Raw genomic sequence first — 17735 nt, 5'->3', positions numbered from 1 at the left:
CGTCCTCGTCCTCCTCGTCGTCGAGCCGGGCATCGGGCGCCGCGGCGACGCGGATCTCCACGGGGCCGGCGCCCCCGGCCCGCCGCCCGCCCGCCTCCGCCATGCCGCGCCCGGAGCCTCCGCCTGCCGCGCCAGCTGAGCCGGGAGGCGCCGCGTCCCCCTCCGCCTCCTCGGAGGAGCCGCCCTCCAGCCGCCGCTGCCCGCCCGCCCGCCTCCTCCAGCCGCGTCCGAGGCAGCCGCGCCAGGTCGTCCCCCTGGCCTGGAGCCCAGGGCTCTCCCCGCTCCTCGGGTTTAATCCCCGCCACAACCCGGCGAGGCAGCGACTGGAGCAGCTTCAGGCGACTCCTGGTCTCTCTCACGTCCGAGTCTAACCCCGACACCACACCGGGCTGACCAGGGATGGAACTAGCAATGGTGGCTCTAGGGGCAGGCAGATGGTCAGGTCCCCACAATTCAGCCCCCCTCCAAACCCCACCTGGGCTATCTGAAGCAAGTCTCAGGAACCTAGTCCAGGTGTTTGAGGGCATCAACCAGCATACAGACAGCTGTGATCTGGCTGACATAGTGTGCTTGGACTTTCAATAAACTTTCACTGATGAGTAAGATTCGCAGTAATCATGGAATAAGAGGAGAGGTCCTCTTGCGGACCAGGAATTGGTTAAGAAGCTAGAAGCAGGAATAGTTTGTCAGATATTGGAATGGAGAGAGCGTTGGGGTGAGCAGTGAGGTGGCCAAGTTTCAATACTAAAATGTTCAGGTTGAAACAAAAAGATATTGTGAAGACCTCCAAAATGATCTATCCAAACGGAGTGAAAAGGCAGTAAAATGGTGATGTGATTCAATCTAAACCAGTGTCAAGTGATAACATATTGGGGCAAAACCCCTCAACTTCATAGGATCTGAACTGACAGCAACTGACAGGAATGAGCCCTTAGGGTCATAGTGGACATCTGAAGATGTTGACCTGGTGTGCAGCAGCTGTGAGAAAGGCAAATTCCATGCTATCACAGGAAAGGAACAGAAAATGCAACTGCTGATGTAATGCTATTACACAAGTTGATTGTACGGTTACATTTGGATATTGTAGAGCTGGCAAACTTGGTTCAGAAAAGGGCAGTGAAAATGATCAAGTGGGACATTTTTGTTCAGAGAAAAGACAAGAAAGAGGTGACATAATAGAAGTTTATAAAATTATGCCTGGCAGGTAGAATAGGGATGAAGAAAAGTTTTTCTGCCTCCCATAGCGCTACAACTTCGGTACCTACTTATCTACTCGCGATGGTATGCTTTTGAACTGCTAGGCTGCCAGGAGTTGGGACAAAGCCACAGGAGCTCACCCCATTGTGTGGATTTGAATTGCTGACCTTAGGATCATCAAGCTCAAGAGGCTTGATGGTTTTGATGACTTGGAAAGCTGTCAGCAGACGAACACCAGAGATGAGCGCTCTACCCCATAGTCAAATTTGACTAGTCTTAACTGTCCAGGGGTCCTTTACCTTTACCTACAACTTGTGGACTTTCAATTAAGTTGAATGTTGAAAGATTCAGGACTGATAAAAGATAGTATTTTTTCATGTAGTGCACATTTAAACTATGGAACTACCTCCCAGAAAAGGCAGTGATGGTCACCAACTTGGAAAGGCCTGGACCTCCTCTCACGGAGGAGAGGTCTATCCATGGTTGGTAGCAGCGATGGCTGTGCTCTGCCTCCAAAACTGAAGGAAGCAATGCTTCTGAGTACTCCTTGCTGGAAACTACAGGAGGGGAAGCAGTTTTTGTGCTCAGGCCCTCCTTGTTGTTTCCCACAGGCATCTGGTCAGCTACTGGGAGAAGAGGATGCTGGACTAGATAATAGAATTGTAGAGCTGGAAGGGACTCCAAAGGTCATCTAGTCCAACCTCCTGCAGTGCAGGAATCTCAACTAAATCCAGCAGATTCTTCCGATGTCCTTAAATAACGCAATGGCATCTTCTGCAGATGCTGCTGAAGCCCAGCTCCCCCATCCCTGAGTATTGGCCACGGAGGCCAGGGCCTGCTAGGAATCCAGCAACATCTGGCGGGCCACATGTTTCCCAGCCCTTGCCATAGGGGTGGAGCAAGGCAGGTGCCTCATGCAATCCACACCTCCAGCTTCCATGTGAATGTTGCTAAAAGGGTGGCCAGGAGGTGTCGCCTCACTCCCTTTGTGACTTAGCTGGTTGCACCTGACATTTGGCCGCAGGAGCAATGCCTCGACCTCTTCCACATGCGCTACATCAGGAAGATTCTGGGCATCACATGGCAGGACAGAACTACAAACAAAGATGTGCTCTTCCACGCTCACATTACCAGCATGCTTGCACTTCTGTCTCAGAGACATATATGCTGAGTTGGTCATGTCCGCAGAATGGAAGACGGCAGGATCCTCAAGGACCCGCTCTGGAAGGGAAGATGGCTTCAGGCAAAGATGTCTGCTAACATGACAAGAGGGCAGGGAGCATTAACCCTGTCATGTGGGAATCCCTGGCAGCACCTGGAGACAGACATGTTGTGTATCCACAGCAGTGACCACAGGAGGAATGACCACTGAGAGGAGTGTAGAGAGAAGAAATTCCCCGGTGCATCTGCAGCGGCACAAGCGGATACCTTCACCTGCCCCAGCGGCAACAAAACATGTCTCTCCTGTCTCTACAGTCAAAGCTGGTGCTGTAACCTTCCAAGTTTGTCTTCACTGCCGAAAGTGCACTCCTCCTTTATCTCCTGAGACAGATGGATGCCAACAACAACAATTTATTAAGTTTAATGGCCTCTTTCTCTTGCAGCGGACAACAAAACTGCTAGCATATTTCCCAAGCTAAGCAGGGTGCAGCAGGCTTTTCAATTAGATGGGAGACTGGCACGTGTCAGGATTCCTGCATCGCAGGGGGTTGGACTAGATGGCCCTCGGGGTCCCCTCCAACTCTACGAGTCTATGATTCTTGGGGCGCCACTGAGAGTCCCCGTGAAGGCCGACGTCTTTAAAGGCGGCGGGTAGCCCTCCCGGTGGCTGACGGACTCCAACTCCCATCAGCCTCAGCCAAGCGCTGCCGGTGCTGAGGGCTGATGGGAGTTGGAGTCCGGGAAAGTCGAGAGGCCCCGCCCCGGCAAGGTCGCCTCGAGAGAAAGGAGGAAGCGGGAGGGCGGGGCCTTGTCCGGAAGCGCTGCGGTTGCTATGGCGACTGCCGGGTGGCTTCCGGCCGAAGGGGAGCGGGAGGAGGCGTCCGTCGCCCGGAGGGGTTTGGGCGCCGCCGCCGCCGCCGCGGGAGGAGGAGGAGGAGGAGCCCGTTGCCATGGTGCCCAGCAAGTGCCGGCCGGCCGTCGCCGGGGCCCGACCGGGACACGCCGTCTCGGTAAGCGGGGGGCGGGGGGGGGGCGCCTCCCTCTCCAGAGTCCGCTCTGAGGAGACACAAAGGGAGAGGCAGAGCCGCGCCTGCAGTCCGGGGGGGGGGCGGGGTTCGCCTCACGGGCCCTCCTGCATTTGTGTATTTAACGCTTTTGAATCCATATATTTAATATTCATCTACCTATATAACGTTTTCTCATCCTTATTTATATGGATGCAAACACAAGTAAGGTGCTGGAAAAGGCAGGATATAAATAGAACAATAATAATAATAATAATAATAATGCAAATGAATGTAATAATAAATACACATACATCTGTATTTATTGTTATTATGTGTGCACTAGTGGCCAGAATTGTGGAAACCTTTTGGGAAAAGTGTATTTCCGAGGTTTGATAGCTTATAACACCACTTATTTTTGGAGTAATACCATAAAATTATATATCAATGGAAAGATAATTTAATGAAGAATGTAATGCAATAACTTTTATGAAGGATTATTTATTACAACAGCAGTCATAAAAAAGAAATGTGAAACACATAGAACAAATGAGATATACAAAAATTTTCACCATGTCAGTTAATATTTAGTTTGGTAACCTTTAGCTTTGATTACGGCCTTACAATGCCTTCCCATGCAGTGAATCAAATTTTTTAGTTCTGCAGCTGTAATAATGTTAAACCAAGATTGAATTATTGCCTGTATTAATTGGGTTTTATTGCTGGGTTGGTTCTGACTAACAAGTTTCTTTAGTCGGCTCCATAGATTTTCAGTTGGGTTAAGGTCTGGGCCATGTATTTCTGGGAATTTACATTCCCATTAATGATGCAAATTCTGCTGTCATTCTTTTGCTGTCATACAACCCCAGATCATAACACTAACTGAGTGTTTCACAGTAGATGTGTTGCTTTAATTGCATGCAGGTTTTAGGAAGACCCCCCCTTTTTTGCGGGGGGAATGGTCTATTATTGGAGTCAAGCAAATGCCATAAAACCCCCCACCCCTTGCTCAAAAGTAAAAAATGTGCATGCTGTTGGATGATCTATGTGGTAATGAAATGTTGTGCAGCAGGGAGCAGAAAACTTTATTGATGTTCTTGTGTGTGCAAAAGGTTATCCCCTTTTAAAAATGTAAATGACTTTTGCTCATGGCCACCACCACTGATGTATTTCCAGGTTTACCTGTTTCTTTGTTTTAAAATATTTGCACCTTGCTTTTTAGAACAAAGCCCTTACAGGATGGCTTGCAACATAATGTAATTTACATTCCCATTAATGACGCAAATTCTGCCCACACCTTTTATAATAATAATAATAATAATTTATTATTTATACCCCGCCCATCTGGCTGAGTTTCCCCAGCCACTCTGGGTGGCTCCCAATCAGTGTTAAAAACAGTACAGCGTTACATATTAAAAACTTCCCTGAACAGGGCTGCCTTAAGATGTCTTCTGAATGTCAGGTAATTATTTATCTCTTTGACATCTGATGGGAGGGCGTTCCACAGGGCGGGCGCCACTACCGAGAAGGCCCTCTGTCTGGTTCCCTGTAGCCTCATTTCTCGCAATGAGGGAACCGCCAGAAGGCCCTCGGCGCTGGATCTCAGTGTTCGGGCTGAACGATGGGGGTGGAGACGCTCCTTCAGGTATACAGGACCGAGGCCGTTTAGGGCTTTAAAGGTCAGCACCAACACTTTGAATCGTGCTCGGAAACGTACTGGGAGCCAATGCAGATCTCTCAGAACCGGTGTTATGTGGTCCCGGCGGCCACTCCCAGTCACCAGTCTTGCTGCCGGCGCATTCTGGATTAATTGCAGTTTCCGGGTCACCTTCAAAGGTAGCCCCACGTAGAGCGCGTTGCAGTAGTCCAAGCGTGAGATAACTAGAGCATGCACCACTCTGGCGAGACAGTTCGCGGGCAGGTAGGGTCTTAGCCTGTGTACCAGGTGGAGCTGGTAGACAGCTGCCCTGGACACAGAGTTAACCTGCGCCTCCATGGACAGCTGTGAGTCCAAAATGACTCCCAGGCTATGCACCTGGTCCTTCAGGGGCACAGTTACCCCATTCAAGACCAGGGAATCCCCCACACCAACCCGCTCCCTGTCCCCCAAAAACAGTACTTCTGTCTTGTCAGGATTCAACCTCAATCTGTTAGCCGCCATCCATCCTCCAACCGCCTCCAGGCACTCACACAGGCACTCACAACCCCAGATCATAACGCTAACTGAGTGTTTCACGGTAGATGTAATGCAAGTAGGATGTAAATCTTCTCCAATTCTTCTCCTCACGTATTTCATGCCATCACTACCAAGCAAGGAGATTTGGGTCTCATCAGTCCAAATAACACTGTCCCATTGGTCCGCTGTCCAGTTAACATGCCCAGTTTCATCTTCTGAATCTTTGTTTGAGAGATAACGATGACCTTTTCCTTGGAATTCTAGCATTTAGACAATATTCCTGCAGTCTGTGTTGAACAGTCCTTGCACTCAACTTCACATTACCTTGCACCATGTCATCTTGTATACACCCAGATGATTTTCTTCTGTCACGTAGGCACAGTCTCTCATTTCTTCTATCATCACTTGCTGCTGTGCACCTTTTCCTGCCTTTACCAGTCTGATTTTGTAGTGGCTGAGTCTCCTGATACCTCTTCAAAAAATTAGAAATGCCACCTTTGGTTAAGTTTCCACCAATTTTTCTTCTGATTACTTCATAACTGTAGCCTTGTTTACTTAATAGTACTATTTCACATCGCTTTCTGGGTGACCAGTCAACTCTTTGTACCATTTCTTTAATTTTATTATGTTTTACAAGCTCACTAAATGAAAGAACACAAAAGAATCAACCAACTGAAAATGTCCTCCTCTCATCTCCATACATAGCATCAGTAGCTGAATCCTACTGTGACATTGATTGAATCGTTGCCAAAACAAGATGATACCCGATTGGCTCTCTAAACACTCCTGCTCATTGGCTACATTCAAATGAAGGAAAGCTACTGTATATCAACCTAAGCAAGTTGTGCTTCCTTTTTCTGGTTACTTGGCTATAACATTTGATAGAATACAGAAAATTGAACAAACTTTGTTGCATTACATTCTTCATTAAATTATCTTTGCATTGATTATATCATTTTATGGTATTACTCCAAAAATATGTGGTGTTATGAGCCATCAAACCTTGGAAATACACTTTTTCCAAAAGGTTTCCACAATTTTGACCACTAGTGTATGTTATCACCTTCACCTGTAATTATTACTGTATTATTATTATTAGTATATCCCGCCTTTTTTCCTAATAGGGACTCAAGCCAGCTTACAACTAAAATAGAAACGTATTTTTTAAAAATCATTAAAAACAATTAAACAGTAAAATTCATATAGTGACCACATACAGATCATTATTTATGTTCCAATTTTTATTTCCATTGCATTTAAATTCATATATATCTATATGAGGTTTTAATCTTTCTTTAGCATACATTGGAATGTTTGTTATATGACATGTGGTCAAAAACTGGTCACTGGATGTGGTGGCAGATTCATTAGCAATCTTCCATCTCTTATTTCAGATTATTAGATTATAGAGTGTCTCTGATTTTCTAGCATTCTTCACCTTCTGTTATTTAAATTATATATTCCTGAAAGTTATTAATACCTCTTCAATTTCCAGGCCAACAATTATGGGCTTCAGCTGGTTCTCCAGAGTACATCAGCAGCAGAAAGAACCAAGCCTGTGAGACCTGATTTTTTATTATTGAAATACAGCTCTACACAGTTGTCCAGTGTATTTGATGTTTTGTGTCATCAAATGATAGATTAGAATGCTTTCAATGAAATTTCCCATATGATTTGTAACTGTGCATATGATCTAATGTAGCCTTTGTCAATCTAGTGTCCTCCAGATGTTTTGGACTACAACAATCATTAGCCCCAGCAAGTTTGGCAGTAGTGATTGGAGCTGATGAGTATTGTAGTCCAAAACATCTGGAGGGCTCCAGGTTGACAATGGCTGATCAAATGTTTGATGTTTTATTGTGCTTTATATATTTTGTTGTCACCCTGTGAGTTACCCTGAGTGGCTGGGGGCAGTCCAGTCAGATGGGCAGCATATAAATATAATAATAGCAATAGTAATAGTGATCCAGAACATGAAATATCTACCGTATTTTTCGCCCTATAGGACGCACCGTCCCATAAGGCGCACCAATTTTTTTTTTTGGGGGGGGGAAAATAAAGAAAAAAAATTATTTCCCCCCCAGGCGCAGGGCTGGGGCAGGGGGAAGCCCGAGCTTCCCCCGACCCCAGCCCCCAGAACAGGCAACTCTCCACAAGCCGTGGGAGCCCGGTGCTGGGCTCCCGCGCCTTGCGGAGAGCTGCGCGAAGCCTGGGCGTGCTGAGCTCAGCGTGCCCAGGCTTCAGCATGGAGGCAACTCTCCGCAAGCCGTGGGAGCCTGGCGCGGGCTCCCACGGCTTACGGAGATCTATGCGAAGCCTGCATTTGCCCCATAGGACGCACACACATTTCCTCTTCATGTTTGGAGGGGGAAAAGTGCGTCCTATGGGGCGAAAAATACGGTATATACGCTGTATCACTGGTGAGAATAGCCAGCAGCACTTCACTTGGCTACTGATTTTTATTGCCCTGGTATGTGATCCAGGCAGGGCACATTGCTGCCAACTCCTTTTTCAATTTCTTTACTAGCACCACTTGGTTGTCTTTTAAATGTATACTGTATCTACGAGTACACAGCCTCATATTAACCGTGTGCTCCAGTAAACCACTCCTTTCTTTCAGTTACCTATCTGGGAACAGCTTAATAGATATTATGAAGATATCCTGTCTGCATGTCTTTAAAAAGAAGCATTTTTTTCTTAAGAGAAAGAAAAAATAAAAGTATAAAACATTCAAACGCAATGCACTAATGGTCTATCTGAGCAGCATGAGGCATAGCATTAAATCAGCTTATTAATATACAGTGGGCCTACAACTCATGTGGGGGTTCGATTCTAGGGGTCTGTGCTGAATTGCAAAATTGCTCAAATTCAGGAAACCCTGGAACTGCCCCCTCTCACCCCAAGATGGAGAGCTGCTCACTGGGCTCTGGGAAGGTGGTACAAGGGCAGCATCCCAGAACCCTTGCGTCTCCTTCCCAAAGCCCAGTAGGTGAGGTGCCACCTTGCTTCTCAGCCTCTGGGAAGGAGGTGCAAGGGTTCTGGGAGCTTCCCAGGGCCCTGTCATGATCTCCCCAAAGCATGGTAAGCAAGGGAAATCCTCTGGGTGTACATGTGTGTCTGTGGAAATAAATAAACGAAGAGACTCTGCTCTCTGTTGCTTATTTATTCCCTCCAGATAATGTTGCGATTGCGCATGTAAAGTGAGTGCAAATTGCAGATTTACTGTACATCTACTTCTCTGTCCCAAACTGTAAGGGAATCCCACATGCACAGTGAGGCATTGACTGCCCCCTGTTGTGAATATTATGAAATGTGATACTGACATAGAAGTGTACATTGGTATTCTACATCATACACATGGTTGGTTATAGGTGTGGTGAGGGGAAGGGGTACAATTTCATAGAACTATGGATAGGACAATAGGAAGCTGCCTTATACTGAAACAGATTGGTCCATTTATATTGTCTTTGTGTGTATTGTCTACATCAGGCACGTCCAACAGGTAGATCGTGATCTACCGGTAGATCACTGGACGTCTGTGGTAGATCACTGGTAGATCAGTGGCTCCCCACAAAGAAGCTCAACAAGTTTGGGTCGCCTGAAAAAAGCTCAACATTCTTGACCTGAACCCCTAAAAAACTGGGCTTTCCTCCTCCCTAAGAAAAGTTCAACAACTTTGACCTGAACCCCCCAAAAGGGGGTAGATCACTGCCAGTTTTTAACTCTATGAGTAGATTGCAGTCTCTTGGGAGTTGGCCACCCCTGGTCTACATAGACCACCACCAGCGGCTCTCCAGAATCTCATTCAGGGGACTTTTCCACCCCTACCTGGGTGGAACCTGGGGCATTTTGCCCTCAAAGCTCTACCACTGAGTTATGGCCCTTCCACATATGGAAGTAGTTCTCTGTATCCAGTTTCCTGTGCCTGGACTGAACTTCCCAACCACACCAATGTATCATTGGGCTGCTATATGAAATTTCCAGTCTACATCTGAAACCAAGGTCACAGTGCAATCCTATCTATGCCTGTATGTTCAGAAGTATGGTAAGTCCTACTGAGTTAAGTGGAACTTATTTCCAGAAAAATGTGTGTATGATTGCAGCCTTATTGCAGTCCCAATACATGCAGATCCACGTTTTTCTTACTTTCTCATTTGTTCTCATTGACGTATAATGGTATGTTGTAATAATTTCTGTTGCAGCTTGAGTTCAGATTACACAAAGAGCAGCCGTATCTTCATAACAGATTCTTGCAGCATGATCTTGAAAAGAATTATTCAGGAAAACAAGGTAACATTGTGAGACTGACTCCTCTTTCTTAAAGTTTGCATGCCAACCATGAAAAGAATAAATGTTTTTACAGCTGTAGCATATTTTCATTATTTGTAATTTAATTTCTCACTGTTTCTTGAAATAGGTAGCAAAGCTGTCTGCAGGCAAACCATAGATTTTTTTCTAGTTTAGGACCACTTTGAGATCCACACGGCAGATACAGTTACTGTGAATTTACTGCTGTTGCATTGATGTTGCCTGCAGCAGACACATAAAAGGGCGGCTAACACACCCAGTGGGGATGTGTTGGGGAGCCCCAGTCCAAACAGGTTCTTAAAACTTTTGCATGGGCTTCCAAAGTCACAGATCATCCACATTTGACATGCATGTTCTAGGAAATACTGGTGTTTTATTATTTTGGTGTTGTGTTAAGCGTTTGTATATACTTTTTACATATGTATGCCGCTTTGAGTCACTGGATGTAGTAAGCAGTGAATAACTGTAATAATAATAATGATCTGCTCGATGAGGGGGATAGGAGATTATCATTCTAGCTCTGCCCCTGACTGCAGTCTCTGTTTCTTTCCATGAGTTGGAGGGGTAACTTCCATACTGTGGAGCCTTTTCTACTCATGTAGGCTCTCTCCTATGCATGTAGAAGTTGAGTCTATAACACATGGAGGGAGACTGTGGTCATAGCAAGTATGGTACCGTATTTTTCGCCCCATAAGACGCACTTTTTCCCCTCCAAAAATGAAGGGGAAATGTGCCTGCGTCTTATGGGGCGAATGCAGGCTTTCGCTGAAGCCTGGAGAGCGAGGGGGGTCGGTGCGCACCGACCCCTCTCGCTCTCCAGGCTTCAGGAAGCTCTGCGCAACCCTCGGGAGACCGGCTCCGAGGGTTGCGCAGAGCTGCCTGCAGTCCTGGGATCAGCGCAGCTCTGCGCGGCCACTGGGAGCCGGGGGCGAAGCTCCGCCCCGCTCCCGGTGGCCGCGCAGAGCTGACTGCGGTCCTGGGACCAGCGCAGCTCTGCGCAGCCATCCGGAGTGGGGCGCTAAGCTCCGCCCCGCTCCCGGTGGCCGCGCAGAGCTGACTGCGGTCCTGGGACCAGCGCAGCTCTGCGCTGCCATCCGGAGCGGGGCGCTAAGCTCCGCCCCACTCCCGGTGGCCGCGCAGAGCTGCCTGCGGTCCTGGGACCAGCGCAGCTCTGCGCCGCCATCCGGAGCGGGGCGCTAAGTCCCGCCCCGCTCCGGATGGCGGCGCAGAGCTGCCTGCCATCCCGGGATCAGCACAGCTCTGCCCATCGCCAGCCCCACAAGCTCGGGGGACAGCGGGGAGGCAGAGCGTGCCTTCCCACTGTTCCCCGACCTGGTTCTTCCAGCCCCGCACCTGGGGGGGAAATAATTTTTTTCCCCTTTATTTCCCCCCCAAAAAACTAGGTGCGTCCTATGGGCCGGAGCGTCTTATGGGGCGCAAAATACGGTAGTTTGTGAAATTCTCACGTATAGCTGATAAATTATAGCATACCTGCTGATTTCAAAGGGACTTCATCCCAAGTTAGTGTGCCAAGGAGTGCAGAGGACTGCAACTGTAGTTCTGTATTTTGATGAGCAGCACTGTCATAACCCTTATATATATATTTCCCCCCCAGCCGATGGAAGATTAAGTCCTTTATCACGCAGTAAAAAGTTGTATGTCCCTGTAGCACCAAATTTTGCAGATATTCCCAGCATGGAGGTGAAATATGGTGCAGGCTCTCTGGCAACATTTGGAGATTCCTCCTTTCCTAACCCTTCAAAATACAGACTTCAACAGGGCTGCCATAATGCTAGTCCAAATATTTCAGGTAAGTGATGAGCACTGATGTGGTGGATAAAGCAGGCCTCCAAACATTTGGCGTCTGTTGAAAGACAGGTAAAGGAGGACATGATAGAGGTGAGCATGATGTGGCCGATATGGAGAAACAGAAATTTTTCTATGATTCATAGAACTAGAACCCAGTAGGGGCATCCAGTGAAAGTGAATGGTGGTAAATTCAGGCTGGACAGAAGGAATTTTGCTATTGCAAGACGTTGTGAGGGTGACCAACTTGGATGGCATTAAAGGGGGATTAGACAAATACATGGATGGTAAGGCTGTCATTGGTAACTAGCCACAATACCTGTGTACTACCTTCATTATCTGAGGCAGTAACTAATATGTACAACTATTAGTTGTATCCCACTACCTTTGGATCTTCTGATAAATTGAATGAATGAATGAATGAATGAATGAATGAATGAATAAATAATACAATTATTATTGCTAGGTTTCATGCTGGGTATGAAGCTGGGTTGAACGTTGGGCACCTGTGCAAAGATCTCAGCCCTGTTCTGTGCCTCTGCTCCTCTTCGCATAACGGGCACTGCATCTTCCTTTCCACCTTTCTCATATCTTCCAATGCTTGTTTATTCCAGTTCATATAATATTTATATTCATCAGTATTATATTTAATTATTATAGTTAAGTAATATATTTAAGTCTTCCATGGATCTCCTCACCCCAGTCATGCTTTATCCTTAGAACAATCCCATGATGCAGGTTAGACTGATAAATTGTGATTGGTCGGTAAGATTCATGACAGAGCAGGGATTTGAACCTGCAGCTCCCCAGTCTGACACTCTTAATCAGGCCTTCCCTAACTTGTAGTCTGAAACATTAAGAAGGCACAAACTCCCATTAGCCCAGGCATAGGCAAACTTGGCCCTCCAGATGTGTTGGGACTACAACTCCCACTGTCCCTAGCTAACAGGACCAGTGGTCAGGGATGGTGGGAATTGTAGTCTGAAAACATCTGGATGGTTGAGTTTGTCTATGCTTGCATTAGCCCCAGCCAGTGTCACCAGTGACCAGGGATAATGGAAACTATAGTGCAAAACATCCTAAGGTTGGGGAAGGCTATGGAGTCATACCATGCTGGTTCACATTATCATCATCATCATCAATGTTTTTATGTAATGTTATACCCCACATATCATAAATGGAACATACATACCCTCACAGTTATTAATTTCATGGTTGCTTTGGCCAGTGCCTATAAGCCTTCAAATGCCTGCGGAGTGAGACAGACAGATGCGCCTCACCAGGGAGGGTATTCCACAGATGGAACCACCACCAAGAAGGCCCTGTCATGTGAGCTGTCATGTGAGCTGGGCAGCAGTTAGAGGCAGAACTACCAACAGGGCCTACTTGCTGATTGTAGCTATACACTTAGATGCATAGTTTGCCCTGCCCAACAAGAGGAATAATATTTCCACAATAACCCTGACTTCTCTTTCCTGTATAGTCATGGCTAATTTGGACCTTATAAGCATAGATGTGAAATTAGAATATACATACTTTCCTTCCATGTGCCATATTGCCATGTCACTTACAAGCATTTCCCAACAAAACTGCTTCCGACTGGCGCACAAGGAGCACATCCCCTTCCTTAACTCTGGCATTGCAACCTTGGCATCAAGTCTCTCATGTTTGTTGCTAGAGCTAGTTAGGCATGTGCATCATTGGACAGTAAAATGGTAATATGTGTGTTTTTTTAAAGTTAAATTCCTTTAAATGTTTATTTTTCTATTAGATAATATCACTTATGGGAACACTGCTTTTCCCCTAGTGCACCGAACTGCAGAAGAGAAAATGCAGCATTCTGACAGGCTGACCCTTGAAAGGTAAAAATAGAATTGGTGGGTGATGCTTTTCACAGTAATGTACATGTTTACATAGAAGGAGTTATGATATCACACATACTCATAGGATTTCAGCCTTAGGCCACAGCCATAATCCCATTTACCTGGGAGTAAGCCCCATTTGAATTCAGTGGTACTTATTTCTGACTAGAATAGAATTGCACTGTTAGTCTGTCTGGGAAAATCATGAGCAGTGGCTAGTATTAAGAACTTCAGTGATTTTATTCCTATGTACATAAAAAGGTAAGGCTGCACAACCCCCATAGGAGGATTTGTAGTGCCATATCACAATCCTGGATTTCCATGAAGTCGGGGTGGTGGAGGGAAACAAAAGAGAAGGAAGGTTGCACAACAGCAGTGGACATGGCATGGGAGTGAGAAGGGAGAAACATCGAGGGGTGGGGAAAAGTGGTGGTTAAAATAACAGCAAAAGATTGAATAAAGCAGGGATGGAGAAAGCTGATAGAAAAATCATGGATGTAAACAACAGCGGAAGTTTGAATAAAGTACTATGGAATATTTGAGGGCAAAATGTCCCCTCAGAACTGGAGTTTACCTGTTTAGGAAATCAGGTCCTTTGCATTGCCACTTCCCCCTGGTTTTCTGGTTTTCTCTTTTAATGGGTACTCATGGCTACAGTGCATGCTCTGTCCTCATTGCAATCTTTTTGACTTCCTGATATTTTTGTTACAGATAGGTAGCCGTGTTGGTCTGCCATAGTCAAAATAAAAAAATTCCTTCCAGTAGCACCTTAAAGACCAACTAAGTTAGTTCTTGGTATGAGCTGTCGTGTGCATGCACACTTCTTCAGATATTTTTGTGGTTTTGAAAACCTTGGACTTTCCCTATGCTGATACCTCTACCTTTTTTCTCACTGCTTCAGTCATGCCAACACTTTGCTTGAGTTTGCTATTAGAAGTGATTCCCTGTGTTTGTTGTCACCTGTACTAAACATTTCTTAAAACTTTCCCCCTCCTAGACAGAAGCTGACTGTTTGCCCAATTATTGATGGAGAAGAGCACCTTCGTCTGCTGAGCTTCCAGCATAACTGCATAACACGGATCCAGAATATCTCTAATTTGCAGCATCTTGTTTTCTTAGATCTGTATGATAATCAGATAGAGGAAATCAGCGGCCTTACCACACTAAGGTCCCTCCGTGTCCTTTTGTTAGGAAATAACAGGTAAAAAAGGGAGGGGACCTTGACATACTTAAAAAAAACACTTTTCTAGTGTTCTCTGTGAAACTTGCATAGGGTGTGTTCACTGTAATGTCAAATAAGTCCCCCTACGGTTGGCAGAGACGGAATGCAACATAATCTACTTCTTATTGCTTGGGAATCACGACTTACCTAGCTGTCTGCTTGCAAAGTCAAAGCCAGCCCTGACTAATTGGGACATATGACAATACAGAGGTGACTGTGGTATCAAAATAAGGTACAGAATTTGTGGATATGAGAAAAAGCATAGCAGTTTTGCCAATTTGCTCCCCAAGCAAGAACACAACCTGGGGTGAATGCAGACTGTAGATTTTGAAATCTCCATAGGTGTACCTTGAAACGAACCCTCAAAAGTCATTACCTCAGCTGCCAAAATATTATGGTATGTTCTTCCAACTTCTCAGAAGCATACAAAGCCCAGGGCAAGTGGGAACGTGGGCTGCCAGTGGGAAGGAGTGTAGAAGCAAATGGAGTAGACAGAATTGGTCGGCTATTAGACAAAGACCATTAATGTTGGGCCAAATTATGTAATTATACGCACACAGGCATGCTTTGCCCAAATTCAGTGCATGACCTGTGCTATCAAAAGTCTTGGCTACTTCTACAGTACAGTGAAGTGTAAACTGACAACATGGGTGAAACTGAACCTATAAATTAGGTCTCTTTGCAGATGACCTAATGGTGTCAACACCAGACCCCATAAACACAGCAACCTCCCTAATCAGAGAGCTCATTACATTTGCAATGGTGTCGGGCCAACAGGTGAATTTTGCAAAGTTGGAAGCTATGTGCTTCAGCACCCCTCCTCACATCCAAAAAGAACTCGCTAACACAGGCATAGTCAAACTTGGCCTTCCAGATATTTTGGGACTACAATTCCCATCATCCCTAGCTAACAGGACTTGTGGTCAGGGATGATGGGAGTTGTAGTTCCAAAACACCTGGAGGGCCGAGTTTCCTATGCCTGTGCTAACGTCGCCAAGGTAAAATTTTGCCCCACCAAGTTCAGATACCTAGGGGGTACAAATAACCAGAAACCTCAATAAATTATAGCTCCACAACTACAACCCCTTGTGACGACAAATTAACAAAGACCTAAAGAGATGGAACAACATGAACTTCACTCTTTCGGACAAAATAGCCATGATAAAAACGATCACCCTCCCAAAACTAACCTACCTATTCCAAACCCTCCCAACCTGGATTCCCCCAGCCCAACTCCGTAAATGGCCCCAAATACCTGCACCTCCCCTCCTCAGAAGGACGATGGGAAATCCCCAACATAGAAGCATATTATATTGCCAACCAAGTACGTCACATAATCCCATATATACTAGAAGATGAGACAAAACAATGAATACACCTGGAGAGGGACACAATTGAAAATACCTGCACCACAGCATACCCATTCCTCCCAAACGGAGGAAAATTCCCACAACACTAAACAGGTGCATACAGACCATGCTTAAAGCATGGAAAGGTAAACTGTCCCCAGCCCCAGCCCCACTAATTCCCTTGGCACACCACCCATTATTTCATCACACAGCACAAAACCTCCAGATAAAAACCTGGCAAACCAAAGGCTTATATCGCCTAACAGACTTCTATAAAAATAACAAACCCTTATCAACACAAGAAATACAAGACAAACTAGAAGACGCCCAAATGCCCTGGCTAACACACCACCAATTACATGCCCTCTTAAACAATCCAGTAGTAAAATCAGCAGCAACTAGGCCCCTGACAACCTTCGAAAACCACCTCCTAACAACAAAGGGAAACGGCAAAGGGATGGTATCCGCAATATACAAAATACTACTCCAAAATCCCACAAACACCCTAGACGTAATCAAAAAACAATGGGAAGACGACATAGGCTATGAGATTAACCCCACTCAGTGGACCAGAATTTGGTCTAAACCTCCCTTTAAATCCATATCAACGAAAAGGAAAGAACTCACTCTGAAACTCACAGGTTGTACCTAACACCGAGGAAATTAGCACTAATACACCCAGGAACCTCATCAAAATGCTGGAGAGGGTGCACCTCCACAGGCACATGTGGTGGAATGCCCCAAAATCCAACTATTCTGGACAACAGCCTTATGAGTAATATGTAAAATAACCAAGCAAGTATTAGAAATCATCCCAGAATTGGCCCTACTAAATGTCTTCCAAGACAATAATTCCCACTCACATCACAAAGAACTCATCACCCACCTACTCTCAGCAGCCAGAAACATCATAACCAGACACTGGAGAAACATGTCAGGAGTAAGCATGGACCAATGGTACCAAGTAGTATGGGAAACAGCCTTACTAGAAAAATTAACCAATAAACTGAAACTGACACGGGGACAAATAGAAGAAGACGCCTTCACCCCGGTGTGGCTCCCTTTTATCACATATACAGCTCAACAAGACAATGACAAGAATCCACCAATAGCATATGAATCAATATGGCTAACCTGATCCAAAACCACCCAGCCACCCCACTCACACATGGAGTTCACCACAGCCAATCACAAACAACCACACCCTAGGCCAACCCCAACCTCTCTCACCACCAAAGGAACACAAGTGAATAGTAAAGAGAACCTGCACAAGCGACGCTGACACAAAACCCCGCACATACAAGTTACAGGGAACCAGGCAGAGGGCCTTCTTGGTAGTGGCACCTGCCCTGTCTAACACCCTCCCACCAGATGTCAAAGAGAAAAATAACTACCAAACTGTTAGAAGACATCTGAAGGCAGCCCTGTTTAGGGAAGCTTTTAATGTTTAAAAGTTATTGTATTTTAGTGTTCTGTTGGAAGCTGCCCAGAATGGCTGGAGAAACCCAGCCAGATGGGCGGGATATAAATAATAAATTATTAATTATTATTATTATTATTATTATTATTATTATTATTATTATTATTATTATTATTATTATTACCTGCACAAGCGATGCTGACACAAAACCCTGCACATACATTAAGTAA

At 45.7% G+C, this 17735-nt stretch overlaps 1 protein-coding gene across 9 annotated transcripts in view; it reads left to right on the top strand.

Moving 5' to 3' along the window:
• Positions 1-3111: 3111 nt before the first annotated feature.
• LRRC49 (leucine rich repeat containing 49) overlaps positions 3112-17735 on the top strand; it is a 59942-nt gene continuing 45318 nt past the window's right edge. For 3 of the 9 annotated variants that reach the window (XM_081170592.1, XM_081170590.1, XM_081170591.1), the window contains exons 1-6: positions 3213-3368; positions 7034-7096; positions 9741-9828; positions 11462-11656; positions 13424-13514; positions 14512-14715. In XM_081170592.1, the coding sequence (XP_081026718.1) occupies positions 3309-3368; positions 7034-7096; positions 9741-9828; positions 11462-11656; positions 13424-13514; positions 14512-14715 (701 nt within the window). In that variant the 5' untranslated portion in view covers positions 3213-3308. Of the gene's footprint in view, positions 3369-7033; positions 7097-9740; positions 9829-11461; positions 11746-13423; positions 13515-14511; positions 14716-17735 lie in introns of those variants that run through there. The other 6 variants (XM_081170595.1, XM_081170589.1, XM_081170587.1 and 3 more) reach the window with 6 other exon arrangements.

Source organism: Podarcis bocagei (genome assembly GCF_964188305.1).
Source record: "Podarcis bocagei genome assembly, chromosome: 14".
Taxonomy (NCBI): Eukaryota; Metazoa; Chordata; class Lepidosauria; order Squamata; family Lacertidae; genus Podarcis; species Podarcis bocagei.
Note: the sequence above shows the minus strand (reverse complement) of the source record. Positions and strands in the feature narration are given on the sequence as shown.